Source organism: Pseudorca crassidens, chromosome 17 (genome assembly GCF_039906515.1).
Source record: "Pseudorca crassidens isolate mPseCra1 chromosome 17, mPseCra1.hap1, whole genome shotgun sequence".
Lineage (NCBI taxonomy): Eukaryota > Metazoa > Chordata > Mammalia > Artiodactyla > Delphinidae > Pseudorca > Pseudorca crassidens.
This window is the reverse complement of record NC_090312.1, coordinates 74,031,983-74,053,018: the sequence shown is the minus strand read 5'-3', so window position 1 is coordinate 74,053,018 and position 21,036 is coordinate 74,031,983. Positions and strand designations below refer to the sequence as shown.

Sequence of the window (21,036 nt, the reverse complement as noted above, 5' to 3'; positions counted from 1 at the left end):
AATAAAAATAAGTCAAAAAGGTGGAAGTTTGCCACAAATATGACAACATTTTCATTATCAATGTAAAATTTAAAAACTGATTTAAAATATACTAATCTGCCAATAGAAAAATAGGCAATGGATATAGACAATTCCAGGATAGTTAGTAGGTAACTAATAAACATATATTCCAAGTTTAATATCAAGAAAAATCCAAGAAGTGGAAAGCAAAAATGTTGAAAAGGTATGAAAAGGCACTCATGTGCTGCTCACGGAAATGAAAATTGGGGTCACCTTTCTGGAAAAAAATTTGGCAATATGCTTTGATCTAATAATTACATTAGGAAATTATTTCAAAATTCAGAGAAAGATTTACGTAGGAAAATGACATAACGTTATTTCTGCACAGAAAAATATTGGATAAAAATGTTCTAAAATGTTAACAGCAGCTGTCTCTGGGTGGTAGACTACTGATGATGTTTACTTTCTTCTTTATTAACAAGCAAATTAACTTTAGTCAAAAAAAAATTAAAGTTACTTTTTAGAATTCCTTTCAACAAATATCGTGGAGCTCTTTTTATAGAAACAAATAATAAGTGTTTGCTATTTCTAGTCCAAATGGACGAGGCTCCTATTTTAATTCTGGATTTTTACCTCCCACTCACCAAAACCCCCATAGGAGAACAACCAGAAAGGCGCTCTAGTCAGGGAGAGATCTAAGTTCAAATCCTAGCAACACCATTCACGGCTGTGTTACTTTGGGCAACTTTTCTAAAACTCAATGCATCCTTAAATAAGATTACACAATTTTAGAAATTAAGATAGCTCCAATACCACAGAGGGCAGCTCAGAAAGGATATGAAGATGAAGGTGCAATTTTCGGGGGGAGGGAATAGGCTGGGACTATAAAATGAAATTATAAGAATACAGTTTGGGATTCATCCCAAAGAGAGTCATGCTGACATATGATCTGACATGATAAGCGTGAGACTAAAAGAGTAAGTTTTTCTTCTTTCTTCTGTACTTAACACTTCCTATGTGTTGTACACTAGGGACACAGCAGTGAACAGTATAAGCAGCGAACAGTATAAACAAGATCCCTGCTTCCAGACCACACATTCTATGGTGGCAGGGATGCAGGCTGGAAGCGAGGCAGAAATAGACAAATCCAGTTAGTGGTATGTGCTGTAAATAAAACAAGGTAATAGATAGATGAGGGAGGGGGGCTTTTAAATAGGGTGGTCAGGGAAGGCTCCTCTGCAAAGAGGGAGCTGAGACTTGAAGGAAGAGGAGCCACGGAAGATCCTGGGTCTGAGGGCAGAGCAGGTGCAAAGTCCAAGATGGGAACAAACCTGACAGTGTTCACAGACAGCAAGAAGACCACTGTATAAGGAGATGCGACTGAAGTTAGGAGGGATCAGATTTTATGGGGCTGTATGATGAAAAGGAGTTTGGATTTTATTTTCATTGTGATAAGAACCCATTGATGTTTTCAGTAGAGAAGCATGATCTGGTTGCATTTTTTTTTTTCTTTTTTTGCGGTACGCGGGCCTCTCACTGTTGCGGCCTCTCCCGTTGCGGAGCACAGGCTCCGGACGCGCAGGCTCAGCGGCCATGGCTCACGGGCCCAGCCGCTCCGCGGCATGTGGGATCCTCCCGGACCGGGGCACGAACCTGCGTCCCCTGCATCGGCAGGCGGACTCCCAACCACTGCGCCACCAGGGAAGCCCGATCTCGTTGCATTTTAAAAATTACTTCGGGGAGTTCCCTGATGGTCTAGTGGTTAGGATTCGGCACTTTCACTGCAGAGGCCCAGGTTCAATCCCTGGTCAGGGAACTGAGATCCCGCAAGCCATGCAGTGCAGGCAAAATAAGAAAATAAAAATAAAAATTACTTCGACTGATCTGTGGTAGGAGTGATAGCACTAGCGGTGGCAGAATCAAGCAGAATTCCCACAGAGGTTGATTTCAGCTCTTTCGTTCAAACCCACCATAAAGGTCTCTTGTAAAACCGTCCCTGGTTCTCCCAGCTCCACTGTGCCACCACTGAACTCCACACACAATCCTAGTCCAGTACTGCAGTCACGTACTTACATGGCTGTCCTTCCTGATGGACACACTCTAGGAATGGAGGCAGGAAGCACGTCTCACTTATCTCTGATATACCTAGCCAAGTGCCTGGCACGTAAAGAGTGCTCCGTAAACATCTGCTGACTGCAAGAGCGAACAAACACATTTAAAATATTCAAACCCATTTGTATTAGTTTCCTAGGGCTGCTGTAACAAAGTACCACCAGCTGGGTGGCTTAAAACAACAGATTATTCTCTCTCAGTTCTGTAGGCCAGAAGTCCAAAATCAAGGTGTCGGCAGGGCTGTGCTGCCTCGGAATGAAGGCGTTAGGGAAGAATCCTTCCTTGCATCTCAGCAGTTTCTGGTGTATCCCTGCAATCTTTGGAGTTCCTGGCTTGTAGCTGCATCGCTCCAATCTCTGCTCCCTCTTCAAATGGCCTTCTTTCTTGTGTGTATGTCAGAGGCTCTGTGTGTCCTCTCCTCTGCTTAGACAGACTTCAGTCACTGGACTTAGGGCTTGCCCTAACCCATATGACCTCATCCTGATTGCATTTGCAAAGATCCTCATTCCAAATAAGGTCACATTCTGAGGTTCCAAGTAGACATGAATTTTTGGTGGACACTATTCAACCCATTACACCTTTCAACACCAAAATGGACTGCCTTATAAAGTGGTAATCTTCTCATTCCAAAAATGTTCAAGCAAAAACTGAGCAGCCAAAATCACGATGTTCAACAGAAGAGACTTCTGGATTGCCTGGTGTGTCCTTTAACCTCCTTGGTTTCAGTTTACTTATCTGGATGTTGAGGGGGCTGACTTCCACAGACTCTTCTAACATTGATGTTCTATGATTCCAGGTCATAAATATTATAGCAGAAAGCTTACCTTCTCAGCTCTGAAATAGGCATAATATTTTTTGTAAACTATCTGCCTCCAAACTCACTTCATTTTTCCATTAAAAATGCAGTGCAGGGCTTCCCTGGTGGCGCAGTGGTTGAGAGTCCGCCTGCCGGTGCAGGGGACACGGATTCATGCCCCGGTCCGGGAAGATCCCACATGCCGCGGAGCGGCTGGGCCCGTGAGCCATGGCCGCTGAGCCTGCACGTCCGGAGCCTGTGCTCCGCAACGGGAGAGGCCACAACAATGAGAAGCCCACATACTGCCAAAAAAAAAAAAAAAAGCAGTGCATTCCTCCATACATCATTCCCCCACTATAATTCCATTTTAATAAACCACTCTGAATACCTACGATGTGCCAGTGAATAACTCGTTTCTGACCATCCTATAATAAATTATTTTCTAACTAGACCTAAGTTTCTTCATAACTTTATTTCTACTTAAATGATATTCCACCTGACAGCGTGTTACTTTTTAATGTTGTTTTTTTAAAAAAACTGATTTCTCTGATGACAAAAAAAAAAAAAATACAACAAACCACAAAAGTACAAAAATAGTAAAAGTTACCAGAAACCCCAGTACCCAAAGATAGCCACTGTTAACATTTTGCTGAGCGACCTTCCAGACTTGTATGCATTCATATACTGGTGTATACAATATCCTCCATGTTTTTATTGACAAATGCAGATATTACATAGAAAGTTAAATCAACAGGCTAATATATACATGCCACTTTTCAGCTAAAATTTTCCCTATTCAAACTGTTACGTATACCTTTCCAAGACAAATATGGATCTGTGGCATCATTTTACTGGATATAGACTTTTACGCTGAATTAAAACACCATATTTTAACAATATCCAATGATGAGCACTGAAATAACCTAAACACCCATCAATATCAATACTGCAAATTGTTGCCAAAAATCTATGCACATGTATCTTAGCAAATTGTTCTAACTGTCCCTTTGGATAAATTACAGGACTGCAGAAAGGGTAATATTCACATTTAAAATTTTGATTTGTAAAGACCTACTGTATTCCCAAAAGATTGAACCAAATGATGCTCCCAGCTCCATTTATAAGAATACCTATTTTCGGGACTTCCCTGGGTGGCACAGTGGCTGGGAATCTGCCTGCCAATGCAGAAGACACGGGTTTTAGCCCAGGTTCGAGAAGATCCCACATGCCGCTGAGCAACTAAGCCATGAGCCACAACTACTGAGCCTGCGCTCTAGAGCCCGTGAGCCACAACTACTGAGCCCAAGTGCCACAACTACTGAAGCCCACGTGCCTAGAGCCTGCGCTCCGCAACAAGAAAAGCCACTGCAAGGAGAAGCCCAGGCACCACAACGAAAAGTAGCCCCCGCTCACCGCAACTAGAGAAAGCCAGTGTGCAGCAAGGAAGACACAATGCAGCCAAAATTAAATAAATAAATTAATTAAAACAAACAAAAAAACAAAAAAAAAGACCGTTTTCTCACACCCTGCTAAGATTGGGTTTTGCCAGTCTTTGCCAGTAAGAAAATGTTTCCCCACCCCCCAAATTTTTAAAATTTATTTTATTTTGCATTTCCTTTATTACTAGCAAAGCTGAACCTGTTTTCCTACATTTGTATTTCTTCCTGGAACTGAGTCTTCTGCTAACCTTCTGCTGAGTAGTCTTAATTTTTTTCCTATAGATATTATTACATTGCCCTGTTAAAAGTAAAGAATCCTTCAAGGACTAAGGCCACTCACCACTCCTTTTCAACATCATATTGGAAATCCTTGCTAATGCAATAAGACAATAAAAGGAAATAAAAGGTATATCGATTAGAAAGGAAGACGTAAAACTCTCTTTGTTCACAGATCGCATGATCATTTATGTAGAAAAATCGGAAAAAAACAGACAAAAAACCTCCTGGAACTAATGAGTTATTACAGCTAGGTTGCTGGGTACAAGGGTAATATACAAAGTCAATCGCTTTCCCATATACCAGCAATGAACAACTGCAATTTAAAATTAAAAACACAATTCCATTTACATTAGCACCCCACAAAATGAAATATTTAGGTATAAATGTGTACAAGATATATAGGAGGAAAACTACAAAACTTGGATGAACCAAATCTAACAACTAAATAAATGGAGAGACATTCCACGTTCATGGATAGGAAGACTCAATATTGTCAAAATGTCAGTTCTTCACAACATGATCTACAGATTCAATGGAATCCCAATCAAAAATCCCAGCAAGTTATCTTTTTTTTGGGGGGGTGGGGAGGGCTGCGCCATGAGGCATGTGGGATCTTAGTTCCCCAACCAGGAATCAAACCCAGGCCCTCAGCAGTGAGAACACAGAGTCCTAACCACTGGACTGCCAGGAAATTCCCCCAGCAAGTTATCTTGGGGGATATCAACAAACTGATCCTAAAGTTTATATGGAGAGGCAAAAATCTGAGAATAGCCAACTCAATATTGAAGAAGAAGACCAAAGTCAGAGGGCTAACACTACCCGACTTCCAGACTTACTATGAAGCTACAATAATCTAGAGAGTGTGGTACTGATGAAAGAACAGACAAATAGATCAATGGAACAGAATGGAGAGCCCAGAAATAGAGCCACAGAAGTACAGTTAATTGATCTTTGACAACAGAACAAAGATAGTCTGGAGCAAAGATAGTCTCTTTAACAAATGGTGCTGGAACAACAGGACATCCTCATGCGAAAATGAATCTAGATACAGACTTTACACTCTTCACAAAAATTAACCCAAAACGTAGATAACTAATAAGAACCTACTGTATAGCTCAGGGAACTCTATTTGATGCTCTGTGGTGACCTAAATGGGAAGGAAACTCAAAAAAGAGGAGATATGTGTACACGTATAGCTGATTCACTTTGGTGTACAGGTGAAACTAACACAACACTGAAAAACAACTATACTCCAATAAATTTTTAAAAATTAACCCAAAACGAATCATAGACCTGAATATAAAATACGAAACTATAGAACTCTTAGAAGAAAACACAGGAAAAAATCTAGATGACCTTGGGTATGGTGATGACTTTTTAGATACAGCACCAAAGACACAGTCCACCAAAAAAAAAAAAAAATTGAAACTGATAAGCTGAAACTTCTGCTCTACAAAAGACAATGTCAAGAGAATGAGAAGACAAGACATGCACTGGGAGAAAATATTTGCAAAGGAGACATCTAATAAAGGCCTATTATCCAAAATATATAAAGAACTCTTAAAATTCAACAATAAGAAAACAACTCAATTAAAAATGGGCCAAAGACCTTTAAGAGACACTTCACTGAAGAAGGTATACAGATAGCAAAAAGCATGTGAAAAGATGTCATCAGGGAAATGCAAATTAAAACAATGAGCTATCACTACACACTTATTAGAATGGCTAAAATCCAGACCACTGAGAATACTAAATGTTGGTGATGATGTGGAACAACAGGAATTTTCATTCACTGCTGGTGGGAACGCAAAGAGGTACAGCCACTTTGAAGATAGTTTGGTGTTTTCTTACAAAACTAAATATACTTTTACCCATATGATCCTACAATCACACTCCTTTGGTATTTACCCAAAGGAGTTGAAAACTTATGTCCACACAAAAATCCAGCAGATGTTTGTAGCAGCATTATTCACGGTGCCAAAACCTGGAAGCCAGTTAAGATGTCCTTCAGTAGATGAATGGATAAATAAACTGTGATACATCCAGACAATGAAATAGTATTCAGTGCTAAAAAGAAATGAGTTACCAAGCCATGAAAAAACAAGGAGGAACCTTAAATGCACATTACGAAGTGAAAGATGCCATCCTGAAGGCAGAGGACTGTATGAATCCAATTATGTGACATTCTGGAGAAGGGAAAACTAGAGAGAGAGTAAAAACGTTCAGTGGTTGTTGGGAACTGAGGGGTAGGGATAATTAGGTGGAGCACAGAGGATTTTTAGGGTAGTGAAAATTCTCTGTATGACACTATACTGATGGATACATTTCATTATACATTTGTCCAAGCTCACAGACTGTATAACACCAAGAGTGAACCCTAATGTATATACATAGTATGGAATTTGCATGATTATATCAATTTAGGTTCATCAATTGTAACAAGTGTACCACTTTGTTGGGGGGGAAGTTGATCATGGCGGAGGCTAAGCATGTGTAGGGACAGGAGATACATGGAAAATCTCTTGACATTCCTCTTAATTTTACTGTGAAACTAAAACTGCTCTTAAAAAAAAGTTCGCTTTTCACAATAACTTCATTGTTTTTCTTAAAATATACGTGCACTATGAAGAATTCAAGCAAAAAGTAAAATGAAGTAAAAAAAAAAATTCTACCACTCACCCTTTCATACATAGTAAACACATAAAAGGTTTAGAGAGTGAGCTCTTTGTATATCAAGAATATGCTTTTATTTGCTAAAATTCTTTTATTCCCTAAAGTGGAAAAATAGTTTTATTCTTAAGTTAATTTTTAAAATACAGGTGAAATATGTGTTCCTTTTTAAAAGGTTATTCCTGCTGAGTTATACATAAATCACATTTTAACAAATATCTTCCTAACAGGCCCAATACACTTTCAGTAATGGTTTTGCTTTATCTGACTATATTTTAAGCAGAAGTAACTCAGACATTTTAAAAATTGAGTGTGTTTGTCCTTTAACTTGTTCAAATAATCACTGGTCTATCAGCAAATGCTACTCAAAGGAATAATGTTCAGTAAAGAAAGACTGCTACTTATGGAAATCCTATAAATCAATCCTTTTATAAGGAAGTAGGGGTATAGTGAGAAAAGCAACAGATTAAAAGTTGGAAGAACTAAGTTTACAGCTTTAATTTTTCCACTTTCTAATTGTGTGATCTTGGAGAAATTCTGACCTTTCTGAGTCTCGACAACCAAATCTTCAAACTGTTGAAGATAAATTACTTATAAGGTCTCTTTCAAGCATTAATATTCTGATTCCATTCCTAAAGAAGGCCTAAAATGATTAAGTATGGAGATCCAGGATTATGAGCAAACAAAATCAGGAAAAAAAAAAAAGCACCTGATGCGTAAGGTATTATTTCTGTATGCCTATGGAGAACAGTAAAATACAGCAACAAGGTAATAAGGTGAAATACAGTAAACAGTGGTCTACAAACTGGGTCATGCATACATACCCTGAGGAGCACCTGGGCATGGAAAGTTTCAAGGGAATTGATTTCTAGGTCTTCAACTTCCATATGTACAATTTTCTAGAACTATTCTACTGACACGTCAGTTTTCATTTACCTCCTCTCCCCTTTCACCTCTCCTCTTCTGCCCTACATAAATCTCTACAAGTCCTGAAACTTACTGTGGAGCTGGGGCCTAACAACAGCTGAGGAGCCAAAAGGAGAGTTTCAAATATTAATGCTGAAAAAGGTAATTGCTCTCCAGACTGGGTATCAAATTTTTTTCAAATCAAATGGTCACCAGCTCCTATTTCCATGAAAATGGAAGGAGAACCAAATCCATTTGCTATTCGAGAAAGCCTTAAAAGTATTTTTGATTGTGGATCACTTTGCTGTCAACTCAAAAGAATGGGTGATACTGCTAAAATAAAGCACTTTTTATTACCATCTACTAAATTTGTGGACAAGATTTCTCAATACTTTAAAGTAAAAAAGGAAGAGAATCGGTGCAGAACCTCTTTTCTAATAATACTTATAAATGGATAAAATAGATTTCTAAATGATTTAAAATAAACAAAATGCATTTCCAATGAAATTTTTACTATTTAATACTTATTAAATTTAATAACTCACATGTTGTTTTGATTGTCTACTGGTTATCATTGTATTGGTAACTCAATCCAAAATATATCTGACACAGCCTTACAGACACAGGAAATTTCAAATGTTTTAAATTATAACTGTTTTTGCATAGAACTCAGAAGAACTGGGTGACGCTGCTTAAGTACTTTCTATTTCCATCTACTAAATTAATGAATGAATTTACTTTTGTTGTAGAAAAGTATGACACTGTGATTGATAAAACGCTTTCAAATATAAAAGAATACATTAGGATAAGAATATGTAGAGACTGTCAAACAGAAATGAGTTCAAAAAGAAAAATAAGGAATGTAAAGATTCTGTTAAAATTAAGAGCTTGCTCACATTTTATTAAAACAGATGATGGGCATATCAAATTTTAAAAATTCCCCTGGATGTATTTAAAACTGTGATTTAAATAATACACCAAAATCTACATCATTTACAAATACACTTGGAAGAAAAATTCTAGATATGTAAGAAGGTATCCAGTTTTTTGTGGGTTTTCTCCCCTAGTTTTTCAAAGGGATATGTGAGCAAAAAATGTTTGAAAACCCTTGTAGTAGAAGTCAAAATATGTCATTAGTCTTAACCTTCGTCCTAAGATACTGCCTACTGGACATCCCAACTGGAGGGCTCCCAGACACTTGAACTCAACATATTTAAAAAGTAAACTTATAATGTACTCCACCACCCTCCCCCAATCCTCCACACACATACACAAAAGAGGAAAAGAAAAAAAAATAAAACCTGCCTCTTCTTCCTTTTGTATTTTTATTACTAGCTTCATGATCTACCTGGTCTCCTAAATTTAAAAGGTGAAGTTTTCTGTTTGTTTGTTTTTAACCTCTCAAATCAAATCAGTTCCGAGGACCTAACTCCTGACCTCCTATCTCTATTCCTTCCACCACTGCCACTGTTCAAGATCTCTTCACGCGCTATCATCAAACAGCTCTCCTTTAAAACAATAACTATACTTAAATTTACTTCCCAACATCTCCCATGGAGAGTGAAGCTACTTTATCATTATCAGAGCTATACAAAAATACCTGTCATGTATACAGCTGAGTTACGCCAAGAATTATAGAATCATGAGGTCAGACAGAACCAGAAAAGTCAAACCCCTTGACAAGAACCTCATCCAAGTATCTTTTGGGAATTTTTAATCTCATGAGGCAGTGTACTTCCTCTCTGGACATCTCTGTCAGAGATCTGGGCCCAAATACAACTTGTTTGACTTTTTCTAGGATTATTGTAGTTAAAACGGAGATTCATGTTAAAAGAAAAACACGTAAAATTACACAAAATTCTAAACAAAAAGTTAAAAATTGCTTATAATTTCAGCATCCACAGATGGCTTCTGTTAGCATTTTGGGATATATATTGGCTTTTTTTCCTTCTGCAATCATGCACAGTATGTGAATATCTATATATTTTGTGATTTATTTTTAAACAAAATCGGGATAAATCTGTAAATACCCTGAGGATTTTTTTTGTTTGTTTGCTAGCTTAATGTTGTAAGCAATTCTTCATGCAATTAAATATTCTTCAAATTCTTCCAAGTATTTTAGTGGGCACACAATACAGAAATAGTAGAAAATACTAAAATTTATTTAGCCATTTGTGAACTATTTACACTATACATACTTTAAATTCTTCAATGCATTTTAGTGGTCACACAATATAAAAATAAATACCATATACTCACAATAAGAAATACTATAGTAAACCATTTATAAATTATTTGTTTTCAATTTTTCAGTGATAAATACATGATGAATATCCTTGAAGATCATTAATCTTCATCTACATTTCTAGTTATCTGCTCAGGACAGATACCCAAAAGTAAATTATCAGGCAAAAGTATTAATGATTTTATTCAATTGCCAAATTACTTTTCAGAAAACGTAAAACAATTAGACTCCTACCAGCATTACGTGAGTATAATCTTCAAGCTATACACTTATTTTTTTTAAATTTGCCAATCTGAAAGCAAAAATCAGTATCACTCTTTTAACCTGCATTTCTTTTATTACTAGTGTGCTTAAACACAAGATCTCCCTTTCTATTTCTATTGTTTCTACCTATTGGTACTTATCTACCCTCTGAGGTAACATCCTTTTTCCACGCAGTAAGAGGAAGTAGAAGAGAATGCATGGGCTTTAGGGTCAGAATGACCCAGAGTTTAATCCATTTCCAGTACCTAGTTGTGTGGCCTTGGACAAGTGACAACTTTAAGCTTGGATCTCTTCCTGTGTATTAGCAACTGACCTCACAAAGTAGGAAAAGGGTATAGCAGTCAAGAACATACAACCAATCAAAACCTAAATTAATCCTCTTCTCCTCCCTCTCATTCACACAGCAATCCTTCAAATACTGGAAGACAGCAATGCTCCACCATCTCTCACCAAGCATTCCCCACCTCCATTCCCACCCCCGCTGGCCCAAAACCTGAGTCTTTTTTCTCCAGACTAAATGTCTCCAATTTCTTCAGTCACCTGTCAAACGATACAGTTTTCAAATCACCTCATGACCCTGGTCACTATCTTCAGAGTCTGAGTTAGCTTAATCATCTCCTCCTAGAACATGGCATCTAGAATAAAATATTCCAGATATGGTTTGAAAAGACCAGAGCGAAGGTTATCATTTCAAATAATCGTCTCAAATCATCAAATTTGTTTTCTTTATCAAGATCCATGAACCAACAAAATCTATAATCCGTAAACCTAAAAGTCTAACTATATTCCACTCACTTTCTCCAATGAGGGAGACCAGTTTGAAAGTAAGAGTGTGGAACATGACAGGCTCTTCTCCAAGACCTTGCCTGATGCCTCAGACAAGCGATTTAACTTGCCTGTAAGCTCAGTTTACTTCCTTCTTGGTAAAAGTGGGATTTAATGTCTCCAAGCTCAGTTTACTCACTCCTTGGTGAAAATGAGAGTACTGCCAATTATCTCATAAAGCAATCTTTTGTAAAGATTAAAAACATCAATTACAGTATCTGGCATGTAGAAGGTCCTCAATAAATGGAAACCAATAATTATAATTAATATTGAAGCAAGACTACTGCATCTTTATGAAGCACTGTTTACCAAGTACTTTACATGGTCCTGAGCTAGAGTTTGGTCTACTCAAAACTTCGAGAAACAGAGTAGGTTTTGCCGAAATTTAGTTATCTGATTAATAATTTTTCTTCCCCAAATTATGCCCTGCCTTTGCCCTCTCCTCCCTCTAGCCATCATCTTCAGAAAACGAAAAGCCATCCCTACCAGCAGGTGGAGGCATGGAGCAATAATCCAAAATTCCTACTCAAAATTATAAGCAAGAGATTCTCTGATGACAGCCACAGGATCAGCGGCATAGATCCCTTCAGAAGGCTTCCTGCCAGCAGCCAAAATGAAGCCCCACAAGCTTAGAAGGCTCATCTACAAATATAGCTTTTATTCCTTTCCCCACATACTGACCGCATGAACACTTACACCTGAATGCAACCATGCAAAAAGTATCATTTACTTGTGAATAACCTTTTGAAAGGCATATTTGGCAACAATGTAAAAATTAACGGTCTACCTTATTTTCAGGCAAGAACAGGCCATTTAAATATGGAAGAGAATATACACTTAATTTTCTCTCAATTCAAAATAATCATAAGATATGAGCAATCTGTAGCCAGAAAAAAATATTTTGAGTTGTTTTTAAATTAGAAGATTAAAGATTAATTGTTGAAGTTTTCTGGAGTGGCCAAAGGGAATGTAAGAATGTCCAAAAAACTTCCACTAAAGATATTGAGTCAAGAGACTTCTAACAAAATTAGAAAGATTTTATAGCCACACAACAAATGTGATACACACAGTCTTTAGTACAGAAAAAGAAAAAAATTAAATTCATTAAGAAGATCTGCATGCAATGAGGGTTCTTTATCATCTAAATTTCCTAGGTGTTTTTATGACTATTAATGATCCCAGACAAAAACTGAGTTAAGCTAAACTCTGTCGTTTCTCTTTCTTCAGCTCTCTTCTTCCAAGCCTGTCTCTATATCCATCCCCAGAAAAGAAGTCAATTCTTTAAAACTGCTGTAATCCTTTCTGAAAAAAGAAAAAAGGAATAAAGAGAGGAAGGGAGGGAAGGAGGGAAGGGGAAAGGAAGAGTTGAAATTTACACTGAAGTGTTAGCAGAAGTCTTATCAAACTGCCTCGAACAGAATGGACAGTACATCCCTCTCCCTTTCCACCCAAAGTGGGCGCCCTAATCTTCCTAACTCCTGCAAAGAGCTTAATATTTTACCTCTCACAGGACATTTGTGTTTAAAAAAATTTTTTTGAGTAGACAGTATGTACAACTGACAGAACTCTAGGCATTGCAACAAAGCACCAAAATCTGGACATAGGTCTAAAACCTCTCAATTCACATCCCACAGACTACACGTATTCCTGATGACAACTTATAAACCAGTAATTTGAACACCCTACTCCACAATCAAATCTGCAGTCCAAATACACTATAAATTTACATTAATATTATGTTTGAGCATGTTTTTTGAAATATAGTATAAATACATATTTGTTCTGAAGTATAAGCCAAAATACGGTAGCACTGAATTTAAATCAAAATACGAAGTATTTCTGAAAATAGAAAAATGAAACCAAGGTCCCAACCAAAGGAGTGTCTTGGGAGTGGGCAGGGAGGAAGGTGTCAGGAACAGAATCACTCCCCTGTTCACCACTGTTCACACAACCCCTGTACTGGCTTCTGAACGCAGGCTTGTGAAAAGGCAACAACTATGCTAACAATATTTGAAATGATGCAATTTACAAACTGATATTAGATATATAAGAGCCTCCATAAATAAGCACAGGATATGCAAATGAAATGTCACAAAAGAGGTAATGCAAATGTACAAAAAACAGTCGAGAAACTGTACACCCTTACTGCAAGTGAAAACAAACTCGGTGTACCACAGCACAGCTACTGAAGCAGTAAAACGTTTATATAAATGTTTATAAAATATTTATAAAATGGTTATTTAACATATAAGTATTACAATTTAATACTATGTGATTGGAGATGAAAGAGATATGCTCATTCATCTTTGCACTGTAAAAGAAAAGAGAATTCTAGAAAGCCAGAAAGTATTCCTTCCTACCTGGCGACCCAATCTAGTGCTTCCACTCTAAGGACTTTATCAAATTTGCATGAAGGTATTAAATGAAGTTTTGCAGCCAACAGCAACAACCTGAAAGTAGCTCTCATGTTCCGCATCTGGAGAACGTGCTACGGACAGATCAACATGACATCACTACTAACCATCATTAAGCACACTACACACCTGCTCTGCCAATACAGTAGCCACTAGCCATATGGAGCTATTTAAACAAAACTGTATTTAAAATTCAATCCCTCAGTCAAAACTAGTCATATTTCAAGGGCTCACCTAGCTATATGGCTAGTGACTATTATCTTAGGTACTGCAGAGAACATTTCCATCATCGCAAAAACTTCTTTTGATGGTGCTTTTTGATCTACATAGCTACCTGCGCCTCCCCTCTCCTCCTCCCCTACATGCACCCATTTACTGAGAAACATCTTCTTAACCTTCAGGCCTTAGCCTAAGGCTCAACTACCACGTGAGGCTTCCCCTGATTTACCCAGGAAATTTAGGTATACCTTCTTGTAGTCTCATTAGAGCTTGATAACCCCAGTACAAAAATTATGTCATATATAAGCATACCATTTTCCCCACCACAATCCTGTAAAAGCTTTTTCAAGGAGAAACCAACCAACTTTTATCCAAGGGGCTCTGAACTGTTCTGGCACATACAGGACCTCGATAATTTGTTATATTCTTAGAACGTTACCAAAGACACCAGAGATGTGGACTGTGAATACAGGTGAAAAATGTTTATGAATAAGGAAGGCAATGCTTCAAAGAAAAACTTGGTTAGGTTGGCAGGCTCACAAGTGATTTTTTTTTTAAACTACTAATTCTTTACATTTTCTCAGCACCTAACACAAGGAGCCTTGTTCACAGAGGTGTTCAGTAAATATTTGTGGAATAGTTTCTGGATTAAAAAAAAAAAGACACCAAGAATGAACCCTGTGGTAAACTATGGACTTTGGGTGATACTGATGTGTTAGGGAGGTTCATGTACTGCTCATGTAGGAGATACTGATGATGGGGAAGCTACGCATGTTCCAGGTGAGAGAAATCTCTGCGTGTTCCACTCAATAGTGCTGTGAATCTAAAACTGCTCTAAAAAATCAAATCTATTTAAAAAAAAAGATACAGATGCTAAATTAGAAATCAAATTTAGATTATTATGGTATTAAAAGCATATGTTTACATGTTAGATCCCCAAATTTTGTTCAATAATAATACGTATCATAGATTTATGTTAAATTTTAAAAATTAGACCTCAGCTTTCTAACCCAAATAAGATTTGTTTCCAGTGTATAGAAAATCTGACTGAAATCATCCCAGGTGTGGTGTTTTGGCATGCTATCAATACACTAGCTCAACTTCCATGCTTAATAAGCACCTACCTATGCAAAGCACTGTGGCCACAGTGGTGAACAAGATAATTTCTGCTCTCACAATATTTTTTTCCAAATAAGAAACGTATTTTGCAAGATAAATGTTTTTATACTCAACTATCAACAACAGATATCCCCAAAATGGTGAAAACAATCAACAACCATCTTCTATTATCCTTATTTTTCAAATAATTAAAAAAATTGTATTAACCATTTGAGAAAGTAGTACATGACCTGATTTAAAACAAAAAGTTAATGCTTCATTTACTTGGCATCCTTGGGAGACTTGGTGCTCCACATAAATGAATCTTCCAGATAACTCGGGCTTGTCCATTTAAACATCAACACTTAAAATGTTCGGCATGGAGGTTTTTTTTTTTTAAAACAGCACAAATCTTCCAACTTTTAAAAACAGACTCCATTAAATGTTATTTTGACTAATGTCAAAAACATAACTGTGTTGTATAACACTCAAGATGCCAAACTTTATGTCCTATTTAAAAGTTTTTGGCTTTGAAGAGCGTTTCTTCTGACCCCGAGCTTTGGGTGCGTCAGCTGTCAACTTTTGCTGCTATCAGTATGAACCTGACTCTAGCAGCCTCCCATCCCCCTTCAAATCTGCTGCTACTTGGAAAACAAGTTCGTCAGAATTTTGCCTAAAACACACTGGCTTTGAGAGGATCTCCAAATCTACTTTGGTCGCTCAGAGTGTTCGCTTACTTCCTGAATCTGTTAAAGTCTGGAGAGCCAAGTTTTGGATAAAAGAGTTACCGCTTTACCTGGATGAAAGTCCTTTCGTTGATGTCCTATTTTCAACTGATGCTCAGTCAGAGATAAAACTTAAAACTTCATTAGCCATTCACTCATTCAACCAATATTACTAAGTCCCTACTAAGAACTGGGCTCCCATATTACAATGAAAATGGAAAAGACTGCTAGTTGAGAACATATTTTAAAATACAAGTACTCTAATATAAATAACTGTTCTACTAGTGCCTAAGGAAAAAAAAAAAGAAAAAGAAAAACAGATTTCTTAAAGTCTTTTAAATGAAACTACAAAACCACCCAAACTTTTTATAATTCCTTTAACTTAAGACTTAGAAACTGAAGATTCAAGGGTAAAGAAAGCTTTTGATTTAACCAAATATTTACTTTATACAGCTCTGAATAAGATTCCAAGATTTTCTATCTCTTTTTCAGTCTATTACAAATTCCCATCTGGCCCTAAAGAAATCACTATGACATATGTTTTAGTATTAAATGATAATCAAAGTCTTGATAATGATAAATATACCCATTCAGCATCATGGTAAGTTTACTGTCATTTTAATACTGTGCACCGCTAATTTGAAAAAAGTGTTAGTTCAGGAAAACTTCTGTCCAAGTTTTCAGAAGTTCCTATACACTTCACTTTGGGGTACAAAAAATTTCTTTTAAGTTTTAATAGTAAGTATGGTGTGGCTATACAATATTTGCTTTATCTGCCAATCATATTTTTAAAATTCCATTACCCATTTAAATCTAAGGCTAGGAAATGAGTCAAGAAGGAATGGAGCTTAAAGTTGGTCTCTGTGGATTAATTAAGACATCAGGTAAACTCCCTGGCATCAGCCTTACTTGTTTTAACTCCCTTGGAATCTCCCATCTCATTCATTTTCTCCTTGGGGAGCACAAGTAACTTTATTCACATTTTATAATTTTACAAATGAGTACTGATTGCCTTGATTATTTAGACTGAACCGTAAATGGGTATTAGTCATGTGCTGCTGATATAAGAAATGAAAAAGTTACTACCATTAAAAACCTTTTTAATGCATTAGTATCTCTTCAGTATTAAATGTGGAACCTGAAAATGCTTTAAGCAGTACTGTAAAGGCAGATCACGGACCTAACTTTAAAAGTAATTATGTAGCATTATTTTTAGATGTCACTTAATATTATAGTGATCTTTACAAGTTGACTCTGACCTCATTAGCATACCACCTTGTCCTGCTAAAGAAGTCTGATTTTAAATAAAAACAATTCACAGAGAAACCCAAATATAGGCTACTGCTCTCTCTACACAAACAATTTAGGCAAAGAAGCAAATGGCAAATATTTACTGGACACACCTACTGTAAGTAAATCTCTATCGGGTGCTATCCACATTACCAGTAAAACCCAAAAGAAATACAGACCGGGCTCAAGATATTTACAATATAATAGGAGAAAAACATATACCCCCATAAAAGACGCTAATATTAATCAACAGGAAAAATAAATATACGTGATTTAAAAAGTGATCGTGAACATGTGACGTTCTGGCAGCAGAAATGGAGGGCACTCACTCAGTTCAAATGTAAACAAAACAAAATTTTTTTAACCTCCCTATTTTAAATCCGGCAATCAAAATCAGCCAGAAGTAGAAGCTGGGCCAACAGCATCACCACAGAAAAAAACAAAACACGAAATTCTCAGGAGCAACCGGTATTGGCCCATTCAAAACAAAGTCTTCCTGGGAGTGCTCCAACAGTAGTTTTTCTCTTAAAACCTCCTTATCAAATTAAAAACAAAACTGGTTCCTGGCTATCAACTTTACGAAAACCGAAGCTTCGAGGAAGCACTCTGGAGACTGATACCACTTAGGGTCCATTCACATCATCGAAGGAGTCGGGGAGAAGAGCAACCGGGAATCGGCCTATTGTTCGGAGGGCCGCAGGACCGTCCGAGCACCGCAGGGCGCGCGGGAGCTGCGGGAGGCGAGGCGCGCACCCAGCACAGGTGTGTGGGCGTGAGGGTGGCCAGGTGTGCCCAGGGCCACCGCCGACGAAGAGAGTCCCAACTTCCAGACCGAGACGTCGAGAAAGGGAGGAAAACGAAGTCATTCCTGAGTCTTAAGCCGCTGAGCACGGAGGGGGGCGGGCCTGGGAAGGGTCTGCAGGGCTCCCAGAGCCCACCCGGGTCCAGGCTTGAGCAGGCCGGGGGGCTGAAGCCCCGAGGGTCAAGGAAAAGGCTCCCGAATCGAGGGGCCAGACTAGGAATCCCCGAACAATGGGCAGTAGTGGATCTGGGGTGAACGGCGAGGACTGGGGAGTAGGGGTCGCGGAGGTGAAGCCAGGTGGGAGGGGGGTAACAACAGAGAAGCCCCCAGGCGTGGGCCCCCAGTGGCTGCGGCGGCGGCGGCGCTTACCTGTGATAGCTGCCGGGGATTGGGGCAGCCGAAGAGCGCGGAGCTGGAGCTGAAGCTGATGGCCCCTCGGCGGCTGAGGACGTGCTGGGGGACCGGCCTGTCCAGGGGCAGCACCGGCAGCTGGTAACATACTTCCATTGAATACGCCCGCCCTGCCCCCGCGCGGCGCCCGCCCTGCCGCGGCCGCCGGCCCCTGCGCTGGGAAGGGGCCGCGGCTCGGGGGCGCCGGGCCGAGGCGGGGGCAGGGCGGGCGGGCGTCGACCCCTGGCGGGGAAGCCGCGCTCACGCCTCCCCCACCCCAACACTCCACCCGGGGTGCCGGCGGTAAGGCGCTGCGGCGGCCGCAGCGACGGTTACGAAGAGCAGCGCGCTCCCGGCTCCGGGGTGCAAGCGGGGGCAGCACGAGCCAAGTCGGCGGGGGAACCCCGGCGCCGCCAGGCTCTTCGGCCGAGAGGAGAGGGTCCGGGGCCAGCGGCGCAGGAGCGGAGCAAGGACAGAGCAAAGCGGTGCAAGAAAAGACTGCTGGAGCCAGCGGCGAGACTCAGGGCGCGCGGGGCTCGGGTGCAGCCACCAGCTCCGGCCGCCGCCGCCGCGGTCCTGCCCCTCCCCTCCCCTCCCCCGGAGCCTGACTTCACTCCGCCGCCAGCGCGAGCCCGGCGTAATTCACACTTTGCAGCCGCGGACCCTGGGCCAACCACCGCCGCCGCCACCGTGACGTCACGACGCTGCGCCGCAGGCCCCGCGCCGCCGCAGCGTCCAGGGAGACCGGCTAGCAGCGGAGGGGTTGAGCCGCCCTCCTCCTGTGCCGCACCTTGGAGCTCAGTCACAGTCCTCTCCCGCTTCACGCTGCCCTCCTCCCCCACCAATCCTCGTCTTGCAGGCCCCCCAGCCAAGGCGCGTGCGCACGAGGCCCCACCGTCTGGGGACATTCCCCTTATCGCTAAACTCTGGCGTTCGGGCGCGCTGAGGGTGTGGGGTGGGCTCAGCCTACACTAGAGGCGCGGTTCCGGCTTTTCGGCTCCAAAAACCCAAAGCACGCGGCCCACTCGCTGCGCTCAGCCGCGACCGCGGGGTCACCGCCGTGTTTCCCTCCTCGAATTCCCATTCTTGGGCTTCGCTCGGGACCGCTGCGGCAGTGACGTCAGCGGGCCGCGCGGACACCGTCCTCCCCGCTACGTCACTGCCAGTCCCCCGGCGGGGTCGGGCTGGGCGCTCCCCTGGCAGGTGCGGCCCCGGGGCCGTCCCAGGCGGAGGGGCCAAGAGCGGAGCCGAGAGCGCGGGCGTGGGGAGGGGGCGAGGGGTGGGGGAGGGAACACCGAGACTGAGAAAGAAGAAGTGAGAGTATGCACTGGAAAATATGAGAAGGGGAGGATGAAAATGAGAAGCCAGAGCGGGAAAGGAGACTGCATGCCCTTTTACCAAAAGTGTTTTCGTTTCTTGGCTTTGATTTGTAGAAGGCAGGAGAAAATAACTCTTGACATGGTTTGTAAACTGCAGGTTCATTTTGTTACATTTCCTCCCAAACCATCAAAGCTTTTCAGCTGCAACCCTTTGTTTCAAGTACATTCCAGCCTCTGGGACATCAGCCTGAACAAGCTTTCCCCTGCTGGCAAAACTGATTTGGCTCTGCTTTCAGGTCACCCAAGCTTCCACTTCTGTGCTATGACCAGCCACTGGCAAGGTGGCAGGTCTCTGAAAGTACTGCATAGCCAGTACCGATGAGATCAGGTAACATGTGCTGTTGATCCCATAAATCAACAGACGTCTACAAGACCTTTTATCGTCTTTCCATGACATCTGTTTCTTTTATATCACTTAAAACTTTCTACCTTCTCGAGGGCATTTTTCTACTTGTCTGCTTTCTACTATTAAAAGGATATCACTTCCAATGTGGTTTCATGGATTTTTGTCTTCACTAGATGGTAAGCTTCCCTTCAGCGCAACTGTTACCAACCGGGGTTCTTGTACTCATTACTAAGAGGCCAGACGGGAAGCTCAAGCAAGGCTTTATTGGGCCTCTTGCTACTGCAGGAGGGAGTGAAAACAAATAACAGGTTCCCTTGCTAACTGGGCGGGCGGGGGGAGGGGGGAGGTCCTGAGCTGGTCCCTTAGATGGGGTGAGGGAGGGGAGGATCCTGGGGTCGTGCTGGGGGGGTGGCTTAGGTAGTCTACCCACCCCTTTGATGGTGTTGTGTGGAGGGATCCTGCACAGTACCATGCTTTTGCTCCGGACACCTCAGAAGTGTCAGGTGGGTTTTTGGTCTTTTTGTATCTTGTTGTTCATAATTTGCCCCAGCTGTGTATGCATGCATTTATTTTTAGTCCCTTATTGTTTCTTTGTATTCTCTTGCTTGAGGAGCTGTTGGTCCAGGTGTAAATACTGCAGCAGAGGGTCTCAGGTCCCAGCCTGTCTCCCAACAGCTGACCCAAGTCATCTCTGAAACCCTAATTACTCCCACGACGTCTAGCAGATTTGAGCATCCTCTGTATACTTGTGATTAAGCTGAGTTCTCCCTCGTATTTACATCTGACAAAAACCCCATGAGGTAATAGTTTCTAAATTGAAAGGAGGCTCAGGGAAAC

General features: G+C 40.6%; 1 protein-coding gene and 1 non-coding gene across 3 annotated transcripts in view; one reads left to right on the top strand and one right to left on the bottom strand.

The window, feature by feature from the left end:
* The window catches only part of PDE7A (phosphodiesterase 7A), a 114,889-nt gene extending 95,309 nt beyond the window's left edge, over nt 1-19,580 (bottom strand). Inside the window, exons 1-2 of one of the 2 annotated variants that reach the window (XM_067712203.1) lie at nt 19,445-19,580; nt 18,454-18,573 (exon numbers count right to left, since the gene is read on the bottom strand). In XM_067712203.1, coding sequence (XP_067568304.1) covers nt 18,454-18,573; nt 19,445-19,558 — 234 coding nt within the window. In that variant the 5' untranslated portion in view covers nt 19,559-19,580. Of the gene's footprint in view, nt 1-18,453; nt 18,648-19,444 lie in introns of those variants that run through there. The other variant, XM_067712205.1, reaches the window with a different exon arrangement.
* On the top strand, nt 1,745-1,816 carry TRNAE-UUC (transfer RNA glutamic acid (anticodon UUC)). Its single transcript has one exon. It is a non-coding gene; the product is annotated as a tRNA-Glu (tRNA).
* Nucleotides 19,581-21,036: the final 1,456 nt, after the last annotated feature.